We start from the raw sequence: 22,755 nt of genomic DNA, 5'->3' as shown, positions 1-22,755 counted from the left end.
CATGAGCCCAGAACAGGGCTTCTGCAGCAACCACTGATCCATTCACCAACTACCTTTGCTTGGACAAGCCCTAAGTGAGAGATCCTGTGCATGTGATCTACAGAAAAGGTCCCTTGTGCTCTTTCTACAGAGTTTTTTGTTTTTTTTTTTTTTTTTTTTTTCCATCTGTCAGGCTCTGCCTCCATCTATCAGGGCAAAGAGATGGTTATGCAGCAGCTTCAGGGCTTGCCTTCAGCAGACCAATTTGCTGCTTAAGCAACTGTGAAGGAGGTCATACAGGCTGCTGACTCCCACAAGGTCTGAAATCTATTACCCCCTGCATCTCTCAACTGCTGGTAAGATTTAGAAGTGCCCTTTTCATTCCTCCAGCAGTCAGACTTGGTAAAGATGAAGCCAGACTGAACACAGTTCCCCACATCCAGCACACAGAGAAAGATTTACTGAGAAACAGAAAGTCCCATTACTAAAATCTATTTTTGCAATAAATCTAGCTTGTGCTGATCAATGAAGGTAGTCACTGAACCAAAGTTTTGGAAGAAAATAATCTTTTATAGGATGTTGCAGCTTTGTCAGGTATTTTAGAGTTGGTTGCAATTTGGCTATTTTTTTGCAACAGAGGACACGGTGGGGAAAGCAGGTGCTCTGAATGGCATAAATCAGAATACCCTATCAGATGACCAAAATGTGAAAAAAGAATATGTATCTGCTTCTTTATGCTAGAGGGGACTTTTATATGACAAACATATATTCTTCTTCTGCTTTGCTGAGAAAAGGTTGATTTGGAGAACTTGAGCCCTTTGATGTGTGTATTGACCTTGCACATGTATTATAAAAAAGTGACTTCAAAATACTTTTCCTTCATACTGAATTCTTTACAAGGCTACATTTAATAGTGATACTCAATACTTGTTCTTTTCACAGATGCAGGATGAGAAAAGACCTCGCAGGGCACCACATCTTCTGCCTTCCCTGGTGAAGTTTCTCCATGCTTTTCATCCCAGACAGAGATCTCTCAAAGATGGCAGAACTGGTTGGAGATTTTTTCCCTGCCTCATCTACCAAATGGGAGAAAATAACTGATAGGTTGGCTAAGTCAGTTGACTGAAATCTTGTCCAGTGTGGTGTGGTGAATTGGGAATAGCTAATTTAACCCACTATGTCACAGGCTGTGGACAGTCCAGAGGAAGTATTTTTTTTTCCAGATTAGTTTATGCTACATTAACTTACCTGAAAACTAAACTGAAAAGGGCCTCTATCAAGGAGAAAAACAGTGGTTACAATGGTCAATTGGTTAAATTAAACAAATAAAACTGGCTGTCCTTTCCTCTGAACAAAACCAAGGACACAACAGATGAGTGGCATTGCCAGGATTCCTGCTCCTTTCTCTAAACACTGGACATCATCATCTTCCATCACTGCACAAGTCCCACAGCAAAGACATACACAGGGCTTAAATTCAGGTACCAGCATGTCTTTAAAATTACATGGGCATCATACCATGCCTGTAAAGCACATCAGTCACCAACCACGCTCATAGTCCTCTTTTCTTACAGCTGTCATAAAGCATTTAAATCTTCTTCCTGAGGCACCATTAAAATCCTCAGGGTGCTAGCATTTTCCAGCAATTTAACTCCTCTCCACCTGTGCCAACACTAGAGGCACCACTTTGTGAAGGTGCCACCGATGCTCAGAGGACAGTGCACTCAGTACCATGAATACCTTCTTCATCTGCAGGGCTCATGAGATTTCTATTTAGTGGTTAAAATAATCTGTGGGACAGGGCAGGTATCCTGAGCAAACACCTCTGTCTTAACCCACTAGGGAGAAGTTACCTGGCTTCAGTGGGGTGGAAGTGCTTTTGCCAGTTTGACCTGCTGGCACTTTTGCACCTAGGCCTGCTCAGTTCTGTCAAGGGCTGTTGTCACACTGCACTCTTAGGCCTGTCATGTGGAAAACACTTGCAGGTGCTCTCAGCTGGCAGGATTATGTGGCAAGACACATAAATACCACAGGGCTGCCATCAACACTTTTCCTCAAAGGCTCTGATATTCTCTCCTCTCTTCAGTTGGTGTAACACTGCTAGGTTTCCACACATATAGGAGCCATCTTGCCACAGATTTATAACTCAAACAACAAACCTTGTGAATTGAGAAGAAACCACTAGTGTGGTGGGAAGGGAGCTCACATGGAAGTCTCTCCCTTGATGGCTGTGGGACCCGAGGGGTGCTGTTTGCCACAACATGCTCTAGCTATTCATGACATGGCTTTCCCCAAGTTGCTTCACTTACTTTGTCAGCGGCTGTGAGTCGTGTCCAGGGTTTGTCTGCCCTCCTATCGTAGTCCTGTGCGTCTGCCACTTCCACATAGTCGCTGAAGCGGATGAGGATCTTCCTCTCACGTAGCTCTTCTACCGTAGGCCTTTGACTCAGCTGCAGGTTTGAGGAAGGAGTGCAAAAAGACATCAGGACTTCCCTTCTTCCCTGCAAAGTACTATTTGGTGATCTGTTTTACTACAACCATCATTGTCATACCAAGAGGGTTCAGACATTCCTGGTACTGTTGTTTTTATATAACCTTTCACAGACTTGCTACCTGGGAGGTAGATAATCTGTTGCTTCCTACAGCACTTTGTTTTCCATCCCACCTTGCTTCTGGAGCAGCACACTGTTGTTTGGGTAGCAGCTGTGGCTGGAGACCCTGATCCCTGGTTGAGGTTGATCACCCCTGGCAGAAATTAGATATAATGTAAGAAACATAGTGCACGGATGTCTCAGAAAGAGATGAAGACCACAAAACTTCAGACAACCTGTACGCTCCCCTGCCTTGAGCTGCTGTGTGTGCTTTAGTGCTGCCTGAGAAGAGTTAGCCACAGGAACAGAGCATTTCCTGCCCTGAATTATATGCAAAAAGTGACAACTTTCCTTACCATTCTGATACTCCACAGACTTGTCCTTACGTCCTGAAAAGGTGGGCAGGATGATGACTATTGCTCGCTGAACTTTTCACTTTGTGCTGCAGCTCGATTTTATGTCACAGCATATTTGACTTTAACAGTTTATATTGCATACTACAAGCCAAAGAAAAAGTTACAAGGGTGCATTGTATCATGTCAGGAAAGCCTCTTCACTGTTCCAAAGCCAGTTCTTTCAAATTCCACAGCAGAATGGGCAGCCACAGTCAAAAATATTTTCTCAAATTAGAAACAGTAGTGTGATGGTAGTCCACATAGTGTCCAGCCAGTTACATGGCCAAGGACAGATACTGTTTTTTGGGGATCAATTCTCCTTGGATGCACAGCTTGCTGGTTAGTGTCAAGTGGAATTACACAACTGTTTCTGAAGAAAGGTACTACAGATGTGTGCACATGGATGTACATAAGCTGCTAATCCTCCATTAGTGAAACATCTGTAATCGTATTACCAGGAAAAACAATCACATCCTGCTAACAATTAGCTAGACCGTATATCATGCTATTACTACCATTAGAAAAAGTTTACTTTGCAATACTTCACTCTTGTGACTAGTGAAAAGTTAAGAAGTAAATAAAACACTTGAGACTCTTTTCTGCAAAGGTAATTAGGCTCCTGAATGCAATTCCACCTACATCCCAAATTAAGTATCTCAGGTCCTTGCATTTCATCTCTCAGATGAATATTCTGAATTAAGACTCAAACCAGACAGGATGCTAAGTAGAGGATGAAAAAATTGTGAGATCACAAGAAAGAAGACTACTTCCCTCCATCATCCAGGTGCTGATGCAAGTTTGTTCCATCACCCCAACCTGCCTCTGCATTTAAGTTCCTGTGTGATTGGCCTTGCAATGGATGGTTGCCTCTCTCTTCTCTTTTTTAAGAAAGGGTTTTTCCTGGAGGTGACAGTGGGGCTGCTTTCCTTACACAGATAGTTCTGAGCTCTCACTCACAAAGTGGGTTCAAACGTACATAGAGAGTCTGCAAAGCTGCGCTAATGCCCCATCTATGAGCTGCTCAGGAGAACACGAGCCATGCTCTACCCCTCCTGGCTACAGCTGAACTATTTTGCACACACAGAATAGAGAGAAATCATGGGAAAAAAAGTGTATCCAGGAGCGCTACTCTACACTCTGCCACGTAAATGCCCTTGCCTAGGACAACAGGCATCGATCAAGTTGCAGCTTGGTGATTCATGTATTGTCTCCAAAGTCATTTTAAGGTAAATTACAACATTTAATAAGGGAAAAAAAAAAACCTCCTTGCTGTTTTGAAAAAGAACAAATTAGAAACTTCTGAATATTGCAAAGATCTTAAAAGTAGACAGTTTTCTCATACACACCATCTTCTGTGGGAGGCATGAAGACTCATGGGAGGAGCTGCTCTGCATGTGTTTGTCACCCAGGATTTATAAACTTCCTCTTATTTCCTCCAAAAGCATCCCAAGAAAAGCCCCATTTTATATACCTGTGTTCAGGCCAGCCATACTCTAGTCAGTCAAATAGCACATTTATGCTGAGGTCAGTAAGAAGCATGCCTTTCTGAACTTAGACTCCATGTTCTGGTCACCTTTGTTTTACAAGCAAAATGCATATACAGCAGGTATAATTTAAATAAATAAATAAATAAATAAGTCAGAAAAACCAGTGGGTGCAATAAAATAGATTGAAACATGTATAGATTTAAAAATGTAATTTTTCACTCTTCATAGAAAGCAGAATTGCTTCTTCATCCTGCAACCCTGATACCTAAACCTAAGTTACCTGCAAGCCAAATACACAGTACAATTAACAGATGGGCTTTTAACAAAAGCAAGAAATACAAACTTGTACCAAGCCTGGTGTATAACCACAATTATGCTGTGAGTGAGGCTTCTCTCTGTCCTACAACTCCTATCAAATGTGATTTCAAATTGCTAGGTTTTTCTATCAGCCCTAGTACTAGGAGCTGGCAAATTTGTTGGCACTGATGCATTATTATTCAGATAGCACAGCAGAATTTTTCTTCCAATTTTTCTTTTAAATCTATGCTCAGGCTACGCGAATAGAGAAAATCTTTATACTAAAATAAAATTACGATTACAGCCAAAAATTTCTAAGGGTGAGACTCCATCTTTACTTCCATCATCTGCTTCTTTTTTTTTTTTTTTCCTCACAACAGCTTGAATTAAGGATGAATCACCAATATTATCTGTACACTTTTCAGCTTTTATCATTCCAGGACAAAGCCTAGGCTCTATTTGAAATCAGAATGGGATTTTTAATAAAATGTCTTATTACATGGGGTATGATGACATCAAGAAAATATGAAATCCTGTCAATTTAACGGTGTTTCTAAATGTCTACAAGGGAAACAAGAACTCCTATAAGCTTTTCAATCTGGAAGAGGCCTTTCAAAAAATGACTGGCTCTATTTCACAGCTTCTGTCAACTCTTGACACTAGCTGACTCTTGTGTTTGTGCTCATCTTAATGATGAGCAAGTTTTTCCACAGGTGAAGCCAGATGACTGCTGATACACTACAACATGCCATGCCAAGCCAATGTCTAGGTGGCATCAAGCATGCAAGAGCACCAAGGGCCACTGAGGCAGTGGTACTTTTGCTGCCAATGTAAATTTACTACTGGTATTTACTTAAATGCAGCACCAGGGTCTTTAACAGCTGATACGGCTTCTGTGGTGCTCTGGGTCTGGGTTAAAATCACAGAAATAATGGTAAATGTCGAGCACCATATGATAAAATGAGACGAACCGGAGGTAAGTTCTTGTGTTCACAAATGCACAAAACCAAGTTAGGTACATCACCCACACGTTTCACAGCACTGAAGTTCACTGTATCCCTTCACTGGGTGTGAAGAATGGTGCACATAATTAGTTATACATGAAAAAATGTCAAGTGCATACGCACACTATGAAATTTCAGTGTTATTGTGCATTTTCCAGTCTTAGGTGATACCTGAATGCAATGCAGACTAAAAGCTGATTATTCTCTTCCTCTGAAGTCATATGACTACTAGATATTATTTTTAGCTGCCCCAACTTTGCTTCAGAAACATGCAACCAGTGTAATTTCAAGTACTTGTACACCCTATTACAGTGGCGGTTTCCATCTCTGTTTCCACTGAGCTACTGGGGCAAGTGAAGCTCAGAGATGTGGGAGTATTGCCGGGGTGTCGACAAGCCCCGTGGTTGGTGATAACATCGGACTCCTGACGATGAAGCCATGAGTACTGTAAACAAGTTAGAAGGAACAAAGAAGGGTGATTCAGGAGAGGCCTTGGTGTCTCAAACTGCTTGTTCTCCAACCCTTAAGACATGGAAGTGGCTAAATGTTTGCTGTTGCAGGGCAAAGTTGTTAACCAATGAATAGCTAGTTGGAAAGTACCGCTTGTAGAGCTAATGGTATAAGAAGGGAGCCTGTCCTCAAAAAAGTTGTTGAAGTTATTGATCCCTAAAGATACCCTGATGTTTGTGTGGTCATTATGCCACAAATGGCGCCCGAACAGGGACATGAAGAACAGGAACCTGAAGAACAGGAACAGGGACAAGCTAACAAAACAGGGACAAAAACAAAAAATGAATGAATAGGGACAGGCTAACCGAACAGGGACCAGGACAGGAACAGGGACACTGATCGCCTCATGAAGATAGGTTTGGCCAAACTCAGCAAGCTGAAAGAAGCAGATCCCATGCTGAAAGGAAGCTGAAGCTGAGAGAAGCGGACCTGCACACACAACTGCCTCTCACTGGCTGAAGGTAAGCAGCTGCACGTCATGGGGAGTCATATGTTCTTAGAAACAAAGAATGTCCTGGGAACCTTCCTGCTTATTCCCTCTATTACGAATCAGACAGTTTACGATCCTGAAACATGGGACCAAACTGGGGTCAAGCTTTCGGACTCTGCTACTAAAAACGACAAGGTTGTGGCGGGATTGCTCGGCACCTGGTAAGCAATCTCTGAGGCTTTAACAAGTCATGTGGGACCACAATCAGAAACATGTGGTTTGCCAGATAGTGAGGGTGCTGCGGGCTCGTCCGCCGATCCGCCTGCTATGCCATTGGCATACCTGCTCCTACTGCCAACGCAGGCCTTTGCTGTTATGCTGCCTGGTTACCTGGACGTTCCTTTTGATCCAGGCCCTATAGGCCCTGAAAAGGAGCTGGATCTGTTTTCCTTTGATCCGGGAGGAATAGGATACATAGAGCCTGAAAGCCGAGTTGCTTAACAACTTAAAGCGAGACATGTCCCCATGACTAGCCCCTGGAACTCGCTGTTGTTTGTAATCAAGAAAAGGAATGGAAAGTGGAGACTGATATATGATCTGAGAAAAAGTAATGAAGTCATGGGAGATATGGGAGCACTTCAACCAGGATTGCCATCTCCAATTATGCTCCCCCAGTCATGAACATTAATAGTAATAGATTTAAAGGACTGTTACACGTGTGCCAGAATTCAGAAAACTTCGCTATGTTTATGTTTCAATTGATACCTTTTCTGCCTGTATTTTTGCATCTGTCCATGCAGGAGAAAAGGCAAAGGATGTGTGTAAACATCTTCTGTCAGCTTTTGTGACATTAGGAATCCCAAAAACGATTAAAACAGATAATGGGCCAGGATATGTGGCCCACGCAACCCACTTTTTTTCAACAGTGGGGCATTCAACACCTGATGGGTATACCCCACTCTCCCACAGGTCATGCAATTATTGAACGGGCCCATGGTACCGTAAAAGCTATGCTTCAAAAACAAAAAAGGGGGAGTATGGGTATGACCACCCAGGAAAGGATAGCTAAAGCATGCTATGTTCTTAATTTTTTAAATCGATGGACAGAGGAAGGTCCTCCAATTCACAAACATTTTAATCATAATACCTTAAACTCAGTTAAAGAAAGGGCACAAGTCATGGTAAAAAATTAAAGCACCAATCAATGGGAAGGGCCCTACTCTCTACTAACTTGGGGCTGAGGGTATGCTTGTGTTTCAGCAGGAGCCGGTCCTAGATGGGTGTCAGCAGGTTTGGGTCCGTCTGGCCATCTCATCATCTGCCTTAACATGATCACAGCACTCTCCTCCATGGTTTGGATTCCAGCTCAAACAAAAAAACAACATATGGGGAGGTCCCACTGGCACATGCAGGACCCACAAACAGGATCTCCAGGAGCTGGAGGGGCTGCCAGAGTCCCTCGGCTGGGCAGCACTCAGTGCCTGCCTCTCCCAGGGATGTGGTTACAAAGTTTGTTAAAGATAGTTTTTCTCTGTGTCTTAATTTGTGTTAATCATGCTTTCTTTGTTAATAAAGAAGGAGGAGATGTGGGAGTATTGCCATGGGGTTCGACAAGCCCCGTGGTTGGTGGTTGGTGATAACATCGGACTCCTGACGATGAAACCATGAGTACTGTAAACAAGTTAGAAGGAACAAAGAAGGGTGATTCAGGAGAGGCCTTGGTGTCTCAAACTGCTTGTTCTCCAACCCTTAAGACATGGAAGTTGCTAAATGTTTGCTGTTGCAGGGCAAAGTTGTTAACCAGTGAATAGTGGGAAAGTACCGCTTGTAGAGCTAATGGTATAAGAAGGGAGCCTGTCCTCAAAAAAGTTGTTGAAGTTATTGATCCCTAAACTTACCCTGGTGTTTGTGTGGTCATTACGTCACAGAGACAGAGCAACCAGCTCAAGATGACCTGGGAGGCCCATGGCACAGCTACGAGCAGAAATATGATGCACTGACTCCTATGCCAGTGCTCTTGCTGTAAAAAAAATAGTCCTTAAATCCACAGCTTACACCACATAGCTAATATATAGCCATAAATCTACATATATTTACATACATAAACACACACAAACACAATACTCAATACTATATGCCAAAGTGCAGATATGAGCATAATAAATGGAAAGAAAAGGACAGACACTGAGTTTTTTTTTTTTTAAGCTAATAATAAAAGCTACATTATTTGTACTTCTAGAAACTGCCCTGCCTCCTTTTCATGCCATTGCACCGACTTCTCCTGAGCTGCTAAGCACTGTGGTCTGTCAGTATGTCTGGACTACATGGAACACCCTTAAATCTTAACAGCAGTAATAGCTGAGCAGACAGCTTTGCAGAACAGACCCTCTTAAGTGCAAGCATCCATTCAATGTCAGTTCATAATAAGGGTACAGCTCACCTGAGATCTCACCTTGAAGCTTATTTTTATGACCCGTGAGTTATGGTCTCTTGGGTCAAAATTACTTAATGCCGCACAATCCTTCATGGACTACACCTGAAAATGAGCTCTTCTGACAGAGAGAATAAGGTAAGTTACAGGAAAAGGACATACCCAAGGACATGATGCAACTGCCTACACAAGGAGGTGGTGCTCCAAGCAGGCAGAAAGGGATTTTCTCACTGAGTTGACCCCTTGGCTCCCTATAAATTCTCCCAGGTGTTAGAGACACTGTGGAATTTGGAAAATTTTCAAGGGTAACTTGGGAGGTATTTTAAGGCAGAAGTTTTCTTAAAGCACTGGTAGCCATGATAAGGGTTTCACTATAAAAATATGGCAGAAGGACTGGTAAGTTTTTTTAAGTATGACAAAGAGTTTTTTCCCACTTCTGTTAATGCTGGAGGGGTGATTCGCTTTTTCTGGGTGTGCCACCTGCGCATATACATTTCTGTTTATCTATTTGTGAAGATTTGTTAGTCGAAGGAGATTTCTGTTTATCTATTTGTGAAGATTTGTGAGTCGAAGGAGAAAGACAATGCTATTGTGAGTCAGTGCATTATTTTAGTGTGAATTGATGTAAATTGCTTTCATGGGAGGTGAAGCTTTCCTCTATATTTTGGATCACTGGAGATAAAAATGGGCACATTACAGTCTTTGATAGTAAGCTAATTTGCAAGGGAAATTTTAACACAAAACCCTTTGTTCTCAGCATGGGAAACAAAGCAAACTAAAGCACTGTCACCAGGTAAAGTGGAGGGAGATGTTTTGCCATTCTGGTCTTGAGATGTACTTGAATGTGAAACGGTAAGTTTGCTCTACTTCAGCCACAATAAAGCTTGTTGCCTTATCACTTCATTGTTGCCTGCTTTGTTACCTCACTGAAATATTATGGTTATTCTTTATGGAAGAAATCAAAGTGAAAAATTACAGAACCTAACTATCAGTGCACACAACCCTCTCTCCACTTTGCTCCCCACCTTTTGTGATGAGACATAAGAGCAGGATATATGAAAATGCCCTGAAGCTCTTTTCCCTCTTTGACTAAATGTTGTTTATCCAAATTAACAGCTAACCTTTACTGTTTTCTGGCCCCTTTCTCTCACCTCCCTCTGACTAGTCACGAATCTCTCAAGAGTTCATTAATTCAAACACTCTGTGCTGATGCAAGCTAGTGGAGGTCAATTAAAGAAAAGACTGAACAGCAAGACATTTCCCAGGGAGGCTCCAGCTTGCTCTCCAGTGAATAGAGAGAGTTTAAGTTGTACTGGCACAGGAATTTAACGGGAGCAAAGATTTTGGGCTATTTCATGGGTTTTAAGAAACAGCCACACCTCATCACTTTCCTTGTTACTACTGCTATGAGATTTTTAGTTTTGGAGCTAGACCTCAGTGAAAGCTCAGCTATTGACAGTGGGTAATAGGAAGCAGTAAACAGCTCTGGGGAACAGGGAACATGATACTGTTTGAGAGAAGAGAAAGTAGAATGAGTTTTACTCCTGTTTGCATGTGGTTTGTAACATGTTCTCTTAACCCAGGTGACTACTCTGTGTATGTAATGGAAGTCCTCAGGGGGAGTTGAAGCTCATGCTTGATCATGCCATGGTGCTGGGCCAAAATCACCGTACTTAAGAGAGGATAAATTCTTAGTTGTATTTTCTGGGGACCCAGCTATCCTTTTGAAAGGGAATTGGATACAACACTGCTCCCAGAGGACCTCTGAACATTCACGCTTCTGTAATGGGCTTGTGGGGTGGCCGAGACCAGTGCTCAGAGAAATCTCCTATTCTCATACGTCCCTTCAAATGATACAAGACCATGTGCCCAAAGCTGCCAGTGGGGCTCCAAGGGAGGGAGCACGGGGTGCGAGGATGTGCAGAAACCATCCATAGGCACTCAGATGGCAGGCATATTCGTTTCATCTCTCCCTCCTCTGGTAGGAGGGCAACAAGTTACTGAGAAACTGTACCAAGAAACATTTGCCTCGTTTTTGCTGTTTGAATGGCAGCTATTCTCTTTCCCCAGTATATTCAGAGTAAGATGAGTCTACGAGGATGAACAGTGCGTAAGGGACAGCTTGCTAAAGGTCACCTGACTTCTTTAAGTTTTTTTTTAGAATTTTCCTGTCCAGATGATGAATTAAACTTGGTATTTATTGCTGACTTTAATATGACATCTAGATCTAGCAAGGTAATCTTAGTTATTACAGTATGTCGAGTTACAACTTATCATCATCATACTGTAACAAAATGTGATTGCTGAAGGAATTTTAAGAATGGCTTTTTAATGGATGAGGAAGTGGGCTGTACCCTTGGAATGATGCTATTGAAAACTGGGGACAGTGGCAATATCTATAGTGCAAGGTCAAAAGTCTTTTCGGTGGCTTCTGCAGAACCCCTTCCCCTTCTTGTTACCAACCATAAATGGTTACAAGAAGGCAATGTGGCATACTTTCCTTATGTTGAATTCACCCTGTGGGCGTGTGTGTGCATAAAAACTCAGCGCAAGCAGAGAGGTCTGCTGGGCAAAACAACTGAAGTGCTCAATTAAATTTCTGCCTGATCTGAGGTTTAAAATCCTTTGGTAATATGACTTCAGTACAAATCAACAGAAGGAGCCTGCCACTCTGTTGTAGACACAACAACACATTTGGGACATATTCATGAAAGACAGAACTGGGGGAATAACAACAATTTTGCAGGATTCGCTAGGTACTTGGCATTTCTAGTTGTTATCTATCCACTTACACACTTTATTCGCTTCTTTCCTCAAGAGATTGCTGATCTTCTATGACATTACATTTGGCAGGTGAGAACAAAATTTGGTTTTAGATCAGGCCTGTGTTTCTTCCATTAAAACTACAATGTGTCACTAGAACAATTTACAACAGTTTAACAAGTAAGCAAAATCGAACAATGCTAAGTCATGTTGCACGTTCACAAACATGCTGGAGGGTACAGAAAATATCTTTTTCTGGTACAAAGCCAAAAAAAGGCTAAAAGGAGTGTGAGCTGGAATGTCACTATGATCACTGAAGAGCAGACTGCCAGGGACTTGGACTGACTTGTTCCTACTTAAAAGCACAAACAAGACAGAGGAAAGAAAACTCAGAAGTCTGGTGAGGTATCAGGGAGCATACACTGCTGCAATGCTATAGCTGCCTGGGCATTTTTATTTAGCATGTAGGTGTGGCCTCCACCTGCAACAGACAATTCATTTGCTTTGTACCTTTCCTACAAAAGAGCAGAGGATGGGAACTATATGGTGATAACGCAGGACGCCTTGGCAAGCTTCCACTTCTAAGTGAGCAGATTAGGTATGAGTAGCTTTGCTTTTCATCTATTACAGCTGTTCATTTCATGGCACAAAGCTTTGAACTGGATTCCTGTACATGTTTACCCTTCAATGTACAGGGAAATTGAGAAACTGGTAAAACAGCATTTCTAGCCTTTGCACAGAACTTAAGTCCCACGAAACCTCTGCAATGCAGTTAGGTTCTTTTATTTCAGACAGTGCATCCTTGCCATTGTTGTCAAGAGTTTAAGTGTTTTAAAAATTGTTGTCAGGAGTTTAAGTAAGTGTTATAAAAATATTATTGTAGCTCTCTGGGCCACATTCTTGGTTCCTGCAGACAAAAGCAGTATCACTCAGTTGGTGACACAGAACTCTGCTGATTTACATGAGCTGAGAATAAAGTCTGAGATTTTTAATCACGAAAGAAAACAGTCCAGCTCTCTGAATGTAACCTCTGCATATATATTCACAGTCCTGTCCCTTGTCATTCTTCACAGTGTAAAAGCTTGCAATCATGTAGGCCAAAAAGACTAAGCCACCTAAGAGCATACAGGAAGGGATTGGTGCGGCTCTGCAAGCTTGTGAGTTTTTATGGGACTTTCTCCAGCTCTGTGGGTGGAAAATGTGAGTAGTGACAGAAAGTTTATCTGCAGTAATAGGATAGATTGTTGGCTATGTATATTGGGGCATCTGTAGACATTTGTACCAGCTGAGAAACTGAACATGTATATCTGAAATTACTGTTCTTCAGTTTTAAGAGCAAATGACTTTCAAATGGGAGGAAAACCAAAACCAAACAATGTTGTTTACTTCATCCTTCCCTGCCGATACAAGATTGTTTTCTGCACTATACACCATTTTCCAAGTGTTTGTCTCTATTTAGTTGAAATGCCGAAAGTGTCAATCTCCCCTTCTAGAAAAAGTCTATTTCCCAGTTAAATGCTTTTTAAAGTGGAATTCTCAAATGCAATCTACATTGTTTTAACTTTGCTCTCTCCTCGTAATGGCTTCCAAAGCCATTACATTTACAGAGAGCAAGGTTAAGCCAATGCTAGGTTGTGCACCCTTCACCATGCACCCTTCTGTTTTAAATACTAGATCTTCTTTTCACAGGTTTCAAAATGTTACTGTTAACAGACTGTAAAACATTTCCCTTCGCTGTCTGTGGACTTAGACCCTGTAACAGAGGTGATTTCTTTTGAAGATTACTTTTAAGACTGGTTTCACACTCCACTTTTGAAAATGGTGCTGTGGAAAAGAAAAAAGGCAAATAATTGTGCAGTAAGGAGAAAGTTATGGTAATGACTTAACAGGATCAAAGCTGCTCCTCACCTTACGTGTTAATCTTCTCTTTATCTCTCGTTTTTCCTCCTGCTCCTCTTGCTCATTCCGGGCTGTAAAAAATTTACAAGAATCTCAGGCTGCAGACTTATCAGACATCCACAGTATGCAACAAATAAGCCTCTCTATCTGCATATTAATGTTTCAGGACTTCTCTGATACAAAGCATGCCCCTCAGGGACCAGTGAACCTCCTTGACCCTTAGCTACCATGCTTCTTCACACACATCATAAAAGATCTACACAAGCTTCCTTTCCCTATGCTGGCACCTCTTCATGTGTCACTTTGTCAAAGGGCCAGGCAATGAGTCAGCCCTTCAGAAACCATTATCTAGCCCACAGGTCTGGTGGCCTCATGGGGCTTAGCTATGATATGGCTGGACTCAGAGAGGTCAACAGCTGGAAAAGGAACACATGCATTTTTTTTTTCCTCTACATAATGAGAATAGAAAGAAAGCTCAGAGTAGGGATGCCAGACAAAATCTGCAACTTCCCATGTCCTGAGCAGAATGAGGAGAGAGTGTCCTACCTTCCTTTGTGAGCCTTCACAGCACTCTATAGGAGTGTAAAAACACATCCTAGGGGAATCTACTTTCAACATTAGGCCAAAAGATCATGTGCTACAAATTTTTACCAGGGCAAGCCTCAACCATTACCAATGAAGAGGGCCATAACATCTGACAACCCTACCTCTTCTTCAATTTAGGGACAGGCTGTCATACACGTCTTTGTGCTGAACTTTACTGAAAGTCAATAAAATCACAGGTTTCTAGGTACTCAGGTCCTCAGTCAGATAGGTTTCTTTTTTCAGTGTTTCATTGATGTCAGAATCGCTCGTTACTCAAATCAAACCCATGCATAGCAGAGAAGAAAAAAGACAACTCATCTACAGGTAGCCTGTGCCCCATGTGATTTGGTTTTCACTCAGGCAGGACTAATTCTCTGCAGGGAAGATACAGACCACCAAGGCCACTTTGGGGTACAGGGCTTGAGCTAAACAGCTCAACTTTGGACTAAATTAGATCCAGGTTCAGAGACTATGTAGGCAAAGTCACAGAGCAGGCGAGAAGGAGAGCTAGCAGCCAGGTTTCTTGCTGCTCAGGACAAGAGAGTTGACATTCCTTACAAGGTCCATCATGACTGCCCACTGACTTCAGCAGGACTGGGAATTCTTCTCTGAAGTGGACAAAGAGCTTGTCAATGGTATGATGGCTTACAATATGGCTGTTATCTTTAAATGTCATTTTTTCAAACATACTGCTAGCATTTTCTGAAGGAAGGAAACTGATACTGGAGTAAAAAGATCAAAGACAGCAGGGACTTACAAATGGGTTTTTAAATTTTAACTAGAATACCTACACTGTTAAATATGTTTGCTCTTTCAATGGTTCCTGTCCCTAGTGGGCTGGACTATCTTCTAGCAATTTCTCTTCCAGCAATTTTGTTCTTCCATTCGTATTTCAAAATTGGAGGAGCTCATATTACAAATACCCACGTGCAGGAACAGGGCCATTAATAAATCCTTGTAAGATTAGGCAGAGAGCATGCTAAATGGAGTCCACATGGCATCTGGGCAGAACTGAAAGCATCTGAGGAGTTATGTATAAAATTTAGTCAAGGCAGTTCATTTTTGTACTCGGCATACAATGCCTTTCTTTTCTCCTCACTTCTCAGCCCAGCCACCCACCTTCAGAGACAGCTAGGCAGGCTGAATATCTCAGTCAGGTAAAAGCTGGGAATTAGAAATACATTCTCTGTAAACAGAAAGTCCTATTTGTTTAATATTAATTAAGTTGTGCTGATCTTGTGAAACTACAAAACCGTTGCTTTATTTTGTGTTCAGGAGATGCTTTGTTCCTCTAGGGGTGTGTGGGGGCAGAATTTTCAGGCCTAATTTCTGTGCCAGTGTGAAATGTTCCCCAGTACAGCCCGAGACCATCAGAGACCATCTAACCATCATTTTTGTAAGGAATTTATGCAAGCCTGAATGTACCACGTTGACAAGTGAAGTACTTGTATCCATCACAGAAGTGGTACTGGAGAATCCAGATATTCTCCTTCGTACAGTAATATGGCCTGTAGGTGTTAACTGCAAAAAGAGTTGTTCAGTCTTCATGCTAACCCTGCAGGTCTAGACCTCTCTGCACTGTGTGCTTTTGATGTAAATAAGAGACAGTGCACTGGGTACATTTCAGTGAAGGACCCTTCAGGTACCATTTCCCCTGCTTTTGGTTTCTTTGCTGTGGCTGCTGCAATCTCATTGCTTCTACCAGTGAGTAGTGGTACTTGTACAGTGGACTCTTTGCCCTTGTAATGCAATAAAGACAACCATCTCATGAGTATTGCAGCAGCATGGAGCTAGGAAGTGATCACTTCACATATAAAGACTCGATGCATAACTGCATTTTGCCTTGTTTCTTCCCATCAGAACTGGCAATAATGTGGGTACACATGCCACAGGAACATCATGGTACTAAACAAGACAACTACATCAAGGAAATTTCAGCTTTAACTGCAGAGGAAATCCTACTTGGAAGCATGCCGTTTTTTTTTTTTTTTGGTGTGTGTTGTGAACTGGGCTTTTGCAAACAGCTTGACCTGATTATGCAGATAATTTATACTCTTCATTATTGCATTCCATGTCTCTTTTTCCCTAAGCTCCTTGATATTTATCCTAATTTTCTTTCTTAGAAATCTACGTGAAAGACATGAAACAATTCTGTATAGAACAGACACTATTTATATTTGCTTGTTTAGAAGTGGAGCATTTTTGTGTATTTTTAAGATCATGTAACTATTTTAATTGTTTGTTCCTTGTCCTGCTGTGCTTCACCAAAAGTTGGGATGTCTTGGAAATACCACATTACTTTTTGCTGTAATTATGAAGTTGTTTGTCTACCAAGACAGAAGTTTTGGGGCAAATCCGTGCTTAGGTAGGAACCATGTTACAAAAATTCCATTTAGGAAATAAAATATAGTTCTGGATTCAGGGTAATGTTTTCAAACACATCCATGTCATTTAGGAGCCCTTATTCAATTCAGAAGGAAACCGATGTGACTCAGAGGATAATTCCCCTGAACTACAAGACAACTTGGATCACCTATGTGACTGCAACACTTTGCAGTGTGACCTTTGTGAATCTCTGTAATGCACCCAGCTTTGGTGATGCTACTTCTCTGCTGATGCTGGTTCAAACACTGCAGACAGAGCAGCTGCCTGAGACCCACTCCACACTTCCCCCAGGCTCCTGGCAGCCACTCTCACCAGCGCCAGGGCGGTGATTACTGGTCACGTACCAGTGCCAGGTGCTGCATGACATATGTTGGTTCATGCTGGTGGCCAGAGCCAGGATGACAACACGAGCTGCCCAGAGAACTGACCTCTGTCCCCCCTTGCCTGAACTTGGTGTCGAGTCACGTTGCACGTTCCCCCCTCTTCCAGCTGTTCTGCAACCCACCTTAAAGCAATCACAACTGGATATGCTACCAACTCCCCCTTTTCTGCCCTCTTGAAGACCGATTTCTCCAGGTAGCAGTTGTTTGAGCAACAACAGAAGGCACATTATGGACCTACTTAAGGAGACACTATGGTATTTTAAGGTACCAGTTAGGAATACTTTTTTCTGTATTCATTTTTTTTTTTTAAATTTCCCTGGAATGATGGATATACTAACTTTAAAAGAACTTGTTTCTTCTGTTCTCTATTTCCAAAGAAACAACACCTTGATAGACAGTTTGTAGCTTTTTTTTTTTTTTACATTCAAACACTTCAATGAGAATAAGAAATTGCCATTTTTTTCCTATTCTTTCATGAGATTACAAGATCTGTGCAAGAGTCAGTCCTGCTTCTCTTGAACCTGGTGGCAATGTATCTAGTAACTTAACTCAGCTCAAGCTCTCTGAATGTTAGTCTATCTCTTTAAAACATCATTTAATATTTTGAAGGTCTACCAGTAAGTTTTTGGCTGATTTAAAGGAAGAGTTTCAGGGGAACATTTCAGGGGCATTATTCCAAGTAACATCAGTTTCTTTTTTGAATTCAGTAAAAATTCTGCCTAAGTCTAGATAGCTGTGAATGTTTTTAGGAAAATTAATCAAGCCATGCTCTAATGGCTTTACTAACTTATAACACGATGTTCATATTTGTGTGACAGCAGCATAAAAAGTTTTTTCAGAATGACCCTCTGCTTGGAACAGGACTTGCAAAAAAGATCCAGTGTTTGTTTTCATTCCCATGGGCTGTTCGTTCATATGAATTTACTGACTATGATTTTAATGAATTGTTTCTACAGGTATAAATGTTGCTATAGACTTGCACACTTCTTGCATTTATGATGCACTTTATTGTTATTCATGATGCACATACAGAATAGCTGATGTTTTATAAAACGCACACACAATATATATCTAAACTAATACAATCTAGCTGTATTCAGATTAAATGTCAGTAGTATCAGGACTTACGTTTCAGAATGTTCCTCTGCTCCAATTCTTCAGCAGTCGGCCTTTGGCTCAGTCGTCTGCGAAAAAAGCCCAAGATCAGTTTTTGGACCATATCACATCCTCCTCAGCTCACTGTCTTTAAGAGTTATTTTGGGGTGTGAAAGGCAGAGCAGAAAGCACTGACACTGCTCCATTATGTACTCAATAGGTTTGGACCATGTGTGACACAGACCATGTTTCGCTCTTACAGTTTACTCTGTTTTCAACCCATGAAAGACAAGCTACATTATGTCATCTTAGGCACGGCACTCCCACCCCTATCCCAGGCAGAGCTGCTGGGAGCTAAGCTACACAGATGTCTTCAATTAATTTCCTTCCTCCCATGCCTGCTTCCTGACTCGCATGAGTATTTACAGCTAAGACCCAGCTAACCCTCTGTCTGCCCTCTCACAAGCCTCCTGAATGTGCCCAGCTTGTTCAAACAGCGTTTGAATATGCAGGCAGTCCACAGAAAAAACAAGGGACAGTTTGGCAGCACTGAGGGCCGAACAATAGCAGCCCTCCTCCTCCACACCCTCACTTCCCTCCTCCTTTCATGACTTGTATTAAAGTTTAAAATGAAGGATCAGTGTGACTTGCGAGTCAACCTGTACAACAGAGTCACCACAAACACAGTCTAATTACAGATGGAGGACCTGAGCGCAGAAACAATGAATATTCAGAATACAAAACAAGGGAGAGAAGCACAAAGGGGCATTAGGAAAACAAAGAAAACCACTGTGATGACATCAGAAGTCAACACTGTTGGGTCCGCTCCTACTCTGCTCCGAGTCAATAGGAGTTTTGTCAATGGTGCCAGTGATGGGACAGAGCCTTCTCTTCATTCAGACACGGCTGTTCAGAGAAGTTCCCAGTCTGGGGTCTTGCTCTCTATTTACCAACTGCTCGGCCAGTTGGCTCATCAGGTGCCCTGTGAGGTACCAGGTACTGATAGGAACTGTGATATGAGCACTGGCTGCATGGCTTCCTCTTCTCTGACCAGTGCTTCCTACCATCAAGGCCCAGAAGCCCGCTGACACTGGGCTGGACAAGGGGTGTCTGACAAAGGCTCCTCAGAAGCTCAGTCACTGCTCAGAGCTGTGCGCACATCCCCAGCCCTCTCCAGAGCCAGTAGCTCATGTGTGCACCAGTTCAGTACCCCTGCTTTGCTCAGAGCAACCTTCTGACTACCCTCACGCCATGCATGGTGCACAAGGCCGAAGCACATGAGATGTGTAGTAGCCTTACCTCCTGCATGAAGGCAGAAGTTTTGGCACCTAATTTTACACATCCTGAAGATTTCCACCAGCAGAGGTGATACTAACCATACTGCCTTTGCCGCCACTTTGCACCACTGAGACAAAACAGCAGAATATGGTTCTATTCCAGCAGAGAATTTGGAGTGACTGGCTCTGTTTCTTTGCCATGGCAGATCGAACATTTACCTCATTGGAAAAGTGCTGATAGTGACAGAAACTCAGCCTTAATTCAGAAGTAAAGAATTCCTGCGAAGTACATTGAAGACAGAAGGGCTATTTCAGTGCTTGCGATTACTGTCCTTAAGATACAGTAGCTGTTGCTAATGGGATGCTTCACCTCAGTTCTAAGAAGAAATTAAAGCTACCTTATTTCTATCAGCACATGAGAATCAAGGTGAGTAGGTTGCCAAGTTTAGCCCTACTATGTATGTCTGCAGGAACTGAATTATGTAAAGTTTTTAATCTACCACACTGTGACGCTTCTCAAGAGGATGTGTCAGAGGAATGTTAAGGACAGACTCCAGACATCCAGCATGCAGCTGTGCTTCTACAGAAACAAATAAAATGCAACACACAAAAGGAGACATCAGCCTGAAAAGAAGGCCTCCAAAAAAGTCCTCCCCTTTCCCAAGAAAACGATGATTAAAAGACTCAGCTTACAGTTCTGATGAGAATAGTTCACACTGGAGCATTTCAGACAAAAGGCAGAGATTTTATCTATCCACATGAATGATTTACATAAAAGAGTAAGTCCTCCACGTATTTACTTCCCAGTACCTGCTATGAAGTAGAAGCATTTAAACAAAGCTTTTACTTCACTGTGTCATTGCTTCCACACATGAGGATAGGGGTTTCCTCCAAGTATGCTTTCCGTATTATATGTATTCCCCATTCCTGTTCTGCTCAGAGACCTATGGACTGTGGGGTTCTTCCCCAAGACACTCAGTAGGGCCTCTAATGAAAGCTCACCAGAAATACCTGTATTTCCCATTGAGAATCAGTTTATTTTATGATTTATTTTATGATCCACTTTTTTCAGGCTGCAGTGTGCTCCTGCCTAAATGATAACCATCATCTTCAAGGGATATAATGACATGGCAGAAAAAGCCATGATATTTTTGGTAGATACAGTCTGGATATCTGAAATTATCCACATTCATGGGTTGTAGATCATTTCTGGACTCTTAGATATGCAAGAATTTTTAATAGCAAGACTTAAGCAGTAGGAAGAGATAAGGTAACTCTGTAGTTTAACAAAATCATGACCAGTCTTTACAGACCAAGCACAGCTGAAGGGTGAAGAAGGTAATGAACAGAAGCTCCGGAGGTGCCTGGACTCCAGTACCAGTGTCTGCTTTTCATTTCCATGAATTGGCGCTCCATTCCCATTTCCATCTCCTATTGGATTGATTAGGCTTGATCTCGCTCCTTTATTTAGTCCCTCCCTGATAAGCAAATCAGGCAAACCCAACCCCTTCCCCAGCCCTTCCTTTATAACCTCTCACAATTATTTCTTTTCTTCATCTCCTGCTCTTTTCATTTCATTTCTTCTCCTGCTTTCACAGTGACTTCCACCCCCAAATCTTTGGGCTTTACAATCTACTCCACTAACTCCTCAGAACTGCTTCCTTTTAGTTCTTATTTTTTGCCTCTTAACCTTTGGGTTTGCCAGATGTTGGGCAGCTGTTAACATTACCATCTCTGAAAATATTTCAACTAGGTACTGAAACTGCAAATCAAGAAATATAAACAGCTCTTCCTTTGTTACTGTGGCTGCAAAGATACATTTTTTTTCACACCAAATTTCAATATACCATCTCCAGTGCACTGTTGTGATCTTGGCAAACACTAGGTGTGATACCTCCACTCTCTGTCCTTCCCTCCTAGGCTGCCTATAATAAAAATATTAATGAAGCCCACCTAGCTTGCAGAGGTTGATTTCAGTGGTTTGATTGCTGGATTGCTGTTGTGCCTTCTTTCATTTAACATCACAAGGTTGCATGAGGCTGTCAAGAGGGGAAAGGTCAGGTAACAAGTGTCCAATTAGCAACACAATCAGAATAAACAGGAGAAAAAGGAGGTGAGGAAAAATGCGTTGGCAGAGCCTGATGCAACAGCAAAGAAAAGATGCGTTTATGAAAACTGTAAGAATCAAGTGGGATGCATGGTGCTGCTACTGATCAGAACAGCAACTCTGGTTGTTTCGTGGAGCTGTAGGAGTCTAGGAATATAACCAAGGAAAAGGCAGATCTTAGGAGCTACAGCCTTTCAACAGCTCTTTCTGTATTTAAAGACCCTATGTAAACACACTTTAGTATATGCGAACATGCTTAACTGTGCCATGCATGTAGTTTTGCAATAAGCATCGGGTATTCAAGAGAATAGAGAAGTCTGCTTCACGTAATTTGTGCTTTGCAAAATGTTGTCTGTTTTATACTTCACATGTTTTTGCAATATTGTCAATAGTGATTTTGTAAATACACTGACAAAGGTTTTCCTACAAAAAAAACCCAAGCCTTCCTAAGATTTATGCTGATATAAAGTCCTTTCTAGGACTTCACTGAAAAAATAATATCCGAGTGAGATTGTCATTGAAAAATAAAACAGATTGCTCAGATTTATAAAAATAAACTTGACAGAAATTTGATTTTCTGAATTAATTCCCTGCAGGATCAAAACATACCACACTACTTGTGCTAGAACTATACAACACTCATCTTTTACTAAGGTCTTTGAATGGTATTTTTCTTTTTTTCTTCTTTTTTTTTTTTTTTTAAACTTGTCTGGGCTGAGCACATCATAGTGGATGAGTAGGAGTTTGGGGGCAGGAGGGACAATCACATGCAAAGTCAACAGCCACTGATTTAAAGCATTGGCTGGTGGGGATGCAATCACTTCAGAGAGTCAAAGGAACAAAAAGCAGCATTTTCACTGATGGATACTACTGTTTGGAGCCTGCACAGCAAACTCAGAACTCAGAACGGGAAGTTCCTGTTCAATGTGACAGTATCCAGTGTGTGCAATAAAAGGAAAAAGTGGCTGTAAAACTATCCAGGCAACAGAAAACACTTGAACTAAGAGCCCACACAGTGATGCTTAGCTTGCTCTGCAGTGTGGTCATACCCAGAAGGCTCTCAGAACATTGGCCAACTAGCCCTGGAGATGACAGTCAGATTCTTCCTGCCCTTTTGTCTCGTAACACATCTGAAGC

The 22,755-nt window shown here is 41.9% G+C and overlaps 1 protein-coding gene across 18 annotated transcripts in view; it reads right to left on the bottom strand.

Moving 5' to 3' along the window:
* PHACTR1 (phosphatase and actin regulator 1) overlaps positions 1–22,755 on the bottom strand; it is a 359,571-nt gene that overhangs the window by 5,474 nt on the left and 331,342 nt on the right. For 10 of the 18 annotated variants that reach the window (XR_014580386.1, XR_014580387.1, XR_014580388.1 and 7 more), the window contains 5 exons: positions 18,268–18,323; positions 13,796–13,857; positions 8,592–8,713; positions 2,645–2,724; positions 2,289–2,429 (listed from right to left, as the gene is read on the bottom strand). Coding sequence is in view for 8 of the 18 variants with exons in the window: in XM_083825799.1 (XP_083681925.1) it covers positions 2,289–2,429; positions 13,796–13,857; positions 18,268–18,323 (259 nt within the window). In the remaining 10 variants the exon portion in view is untranslated. Of the gene's footprint in view, positions 1–2,288; positions 2,430–2,644; positions 2,725–8,591; positions 8,714–11,538; positions 13,712–13,795; positions 13,858–18,267; positions 18,324–22,755 lie in introns of those variants that run through there. The other 8 variants (XM_083825799.1, XM_083825800.1, XM_083825798.1 and 5 more) reach the window with 3 other exon arrangements.

Source organism: Anser anser (genome assembly GCF_964211835.1).
Source record: "Anser anser genome assembly, chromosome: 2".
Classification (NCBI taxonomy): Eukaryota; Metazoa; Chordata; class Aves; order Anseriformes; family Anatidae; genus Anser; species Anser anser.
This window is presented reverse-complemented; position numbering and strand designations above follow the sequence as displayed.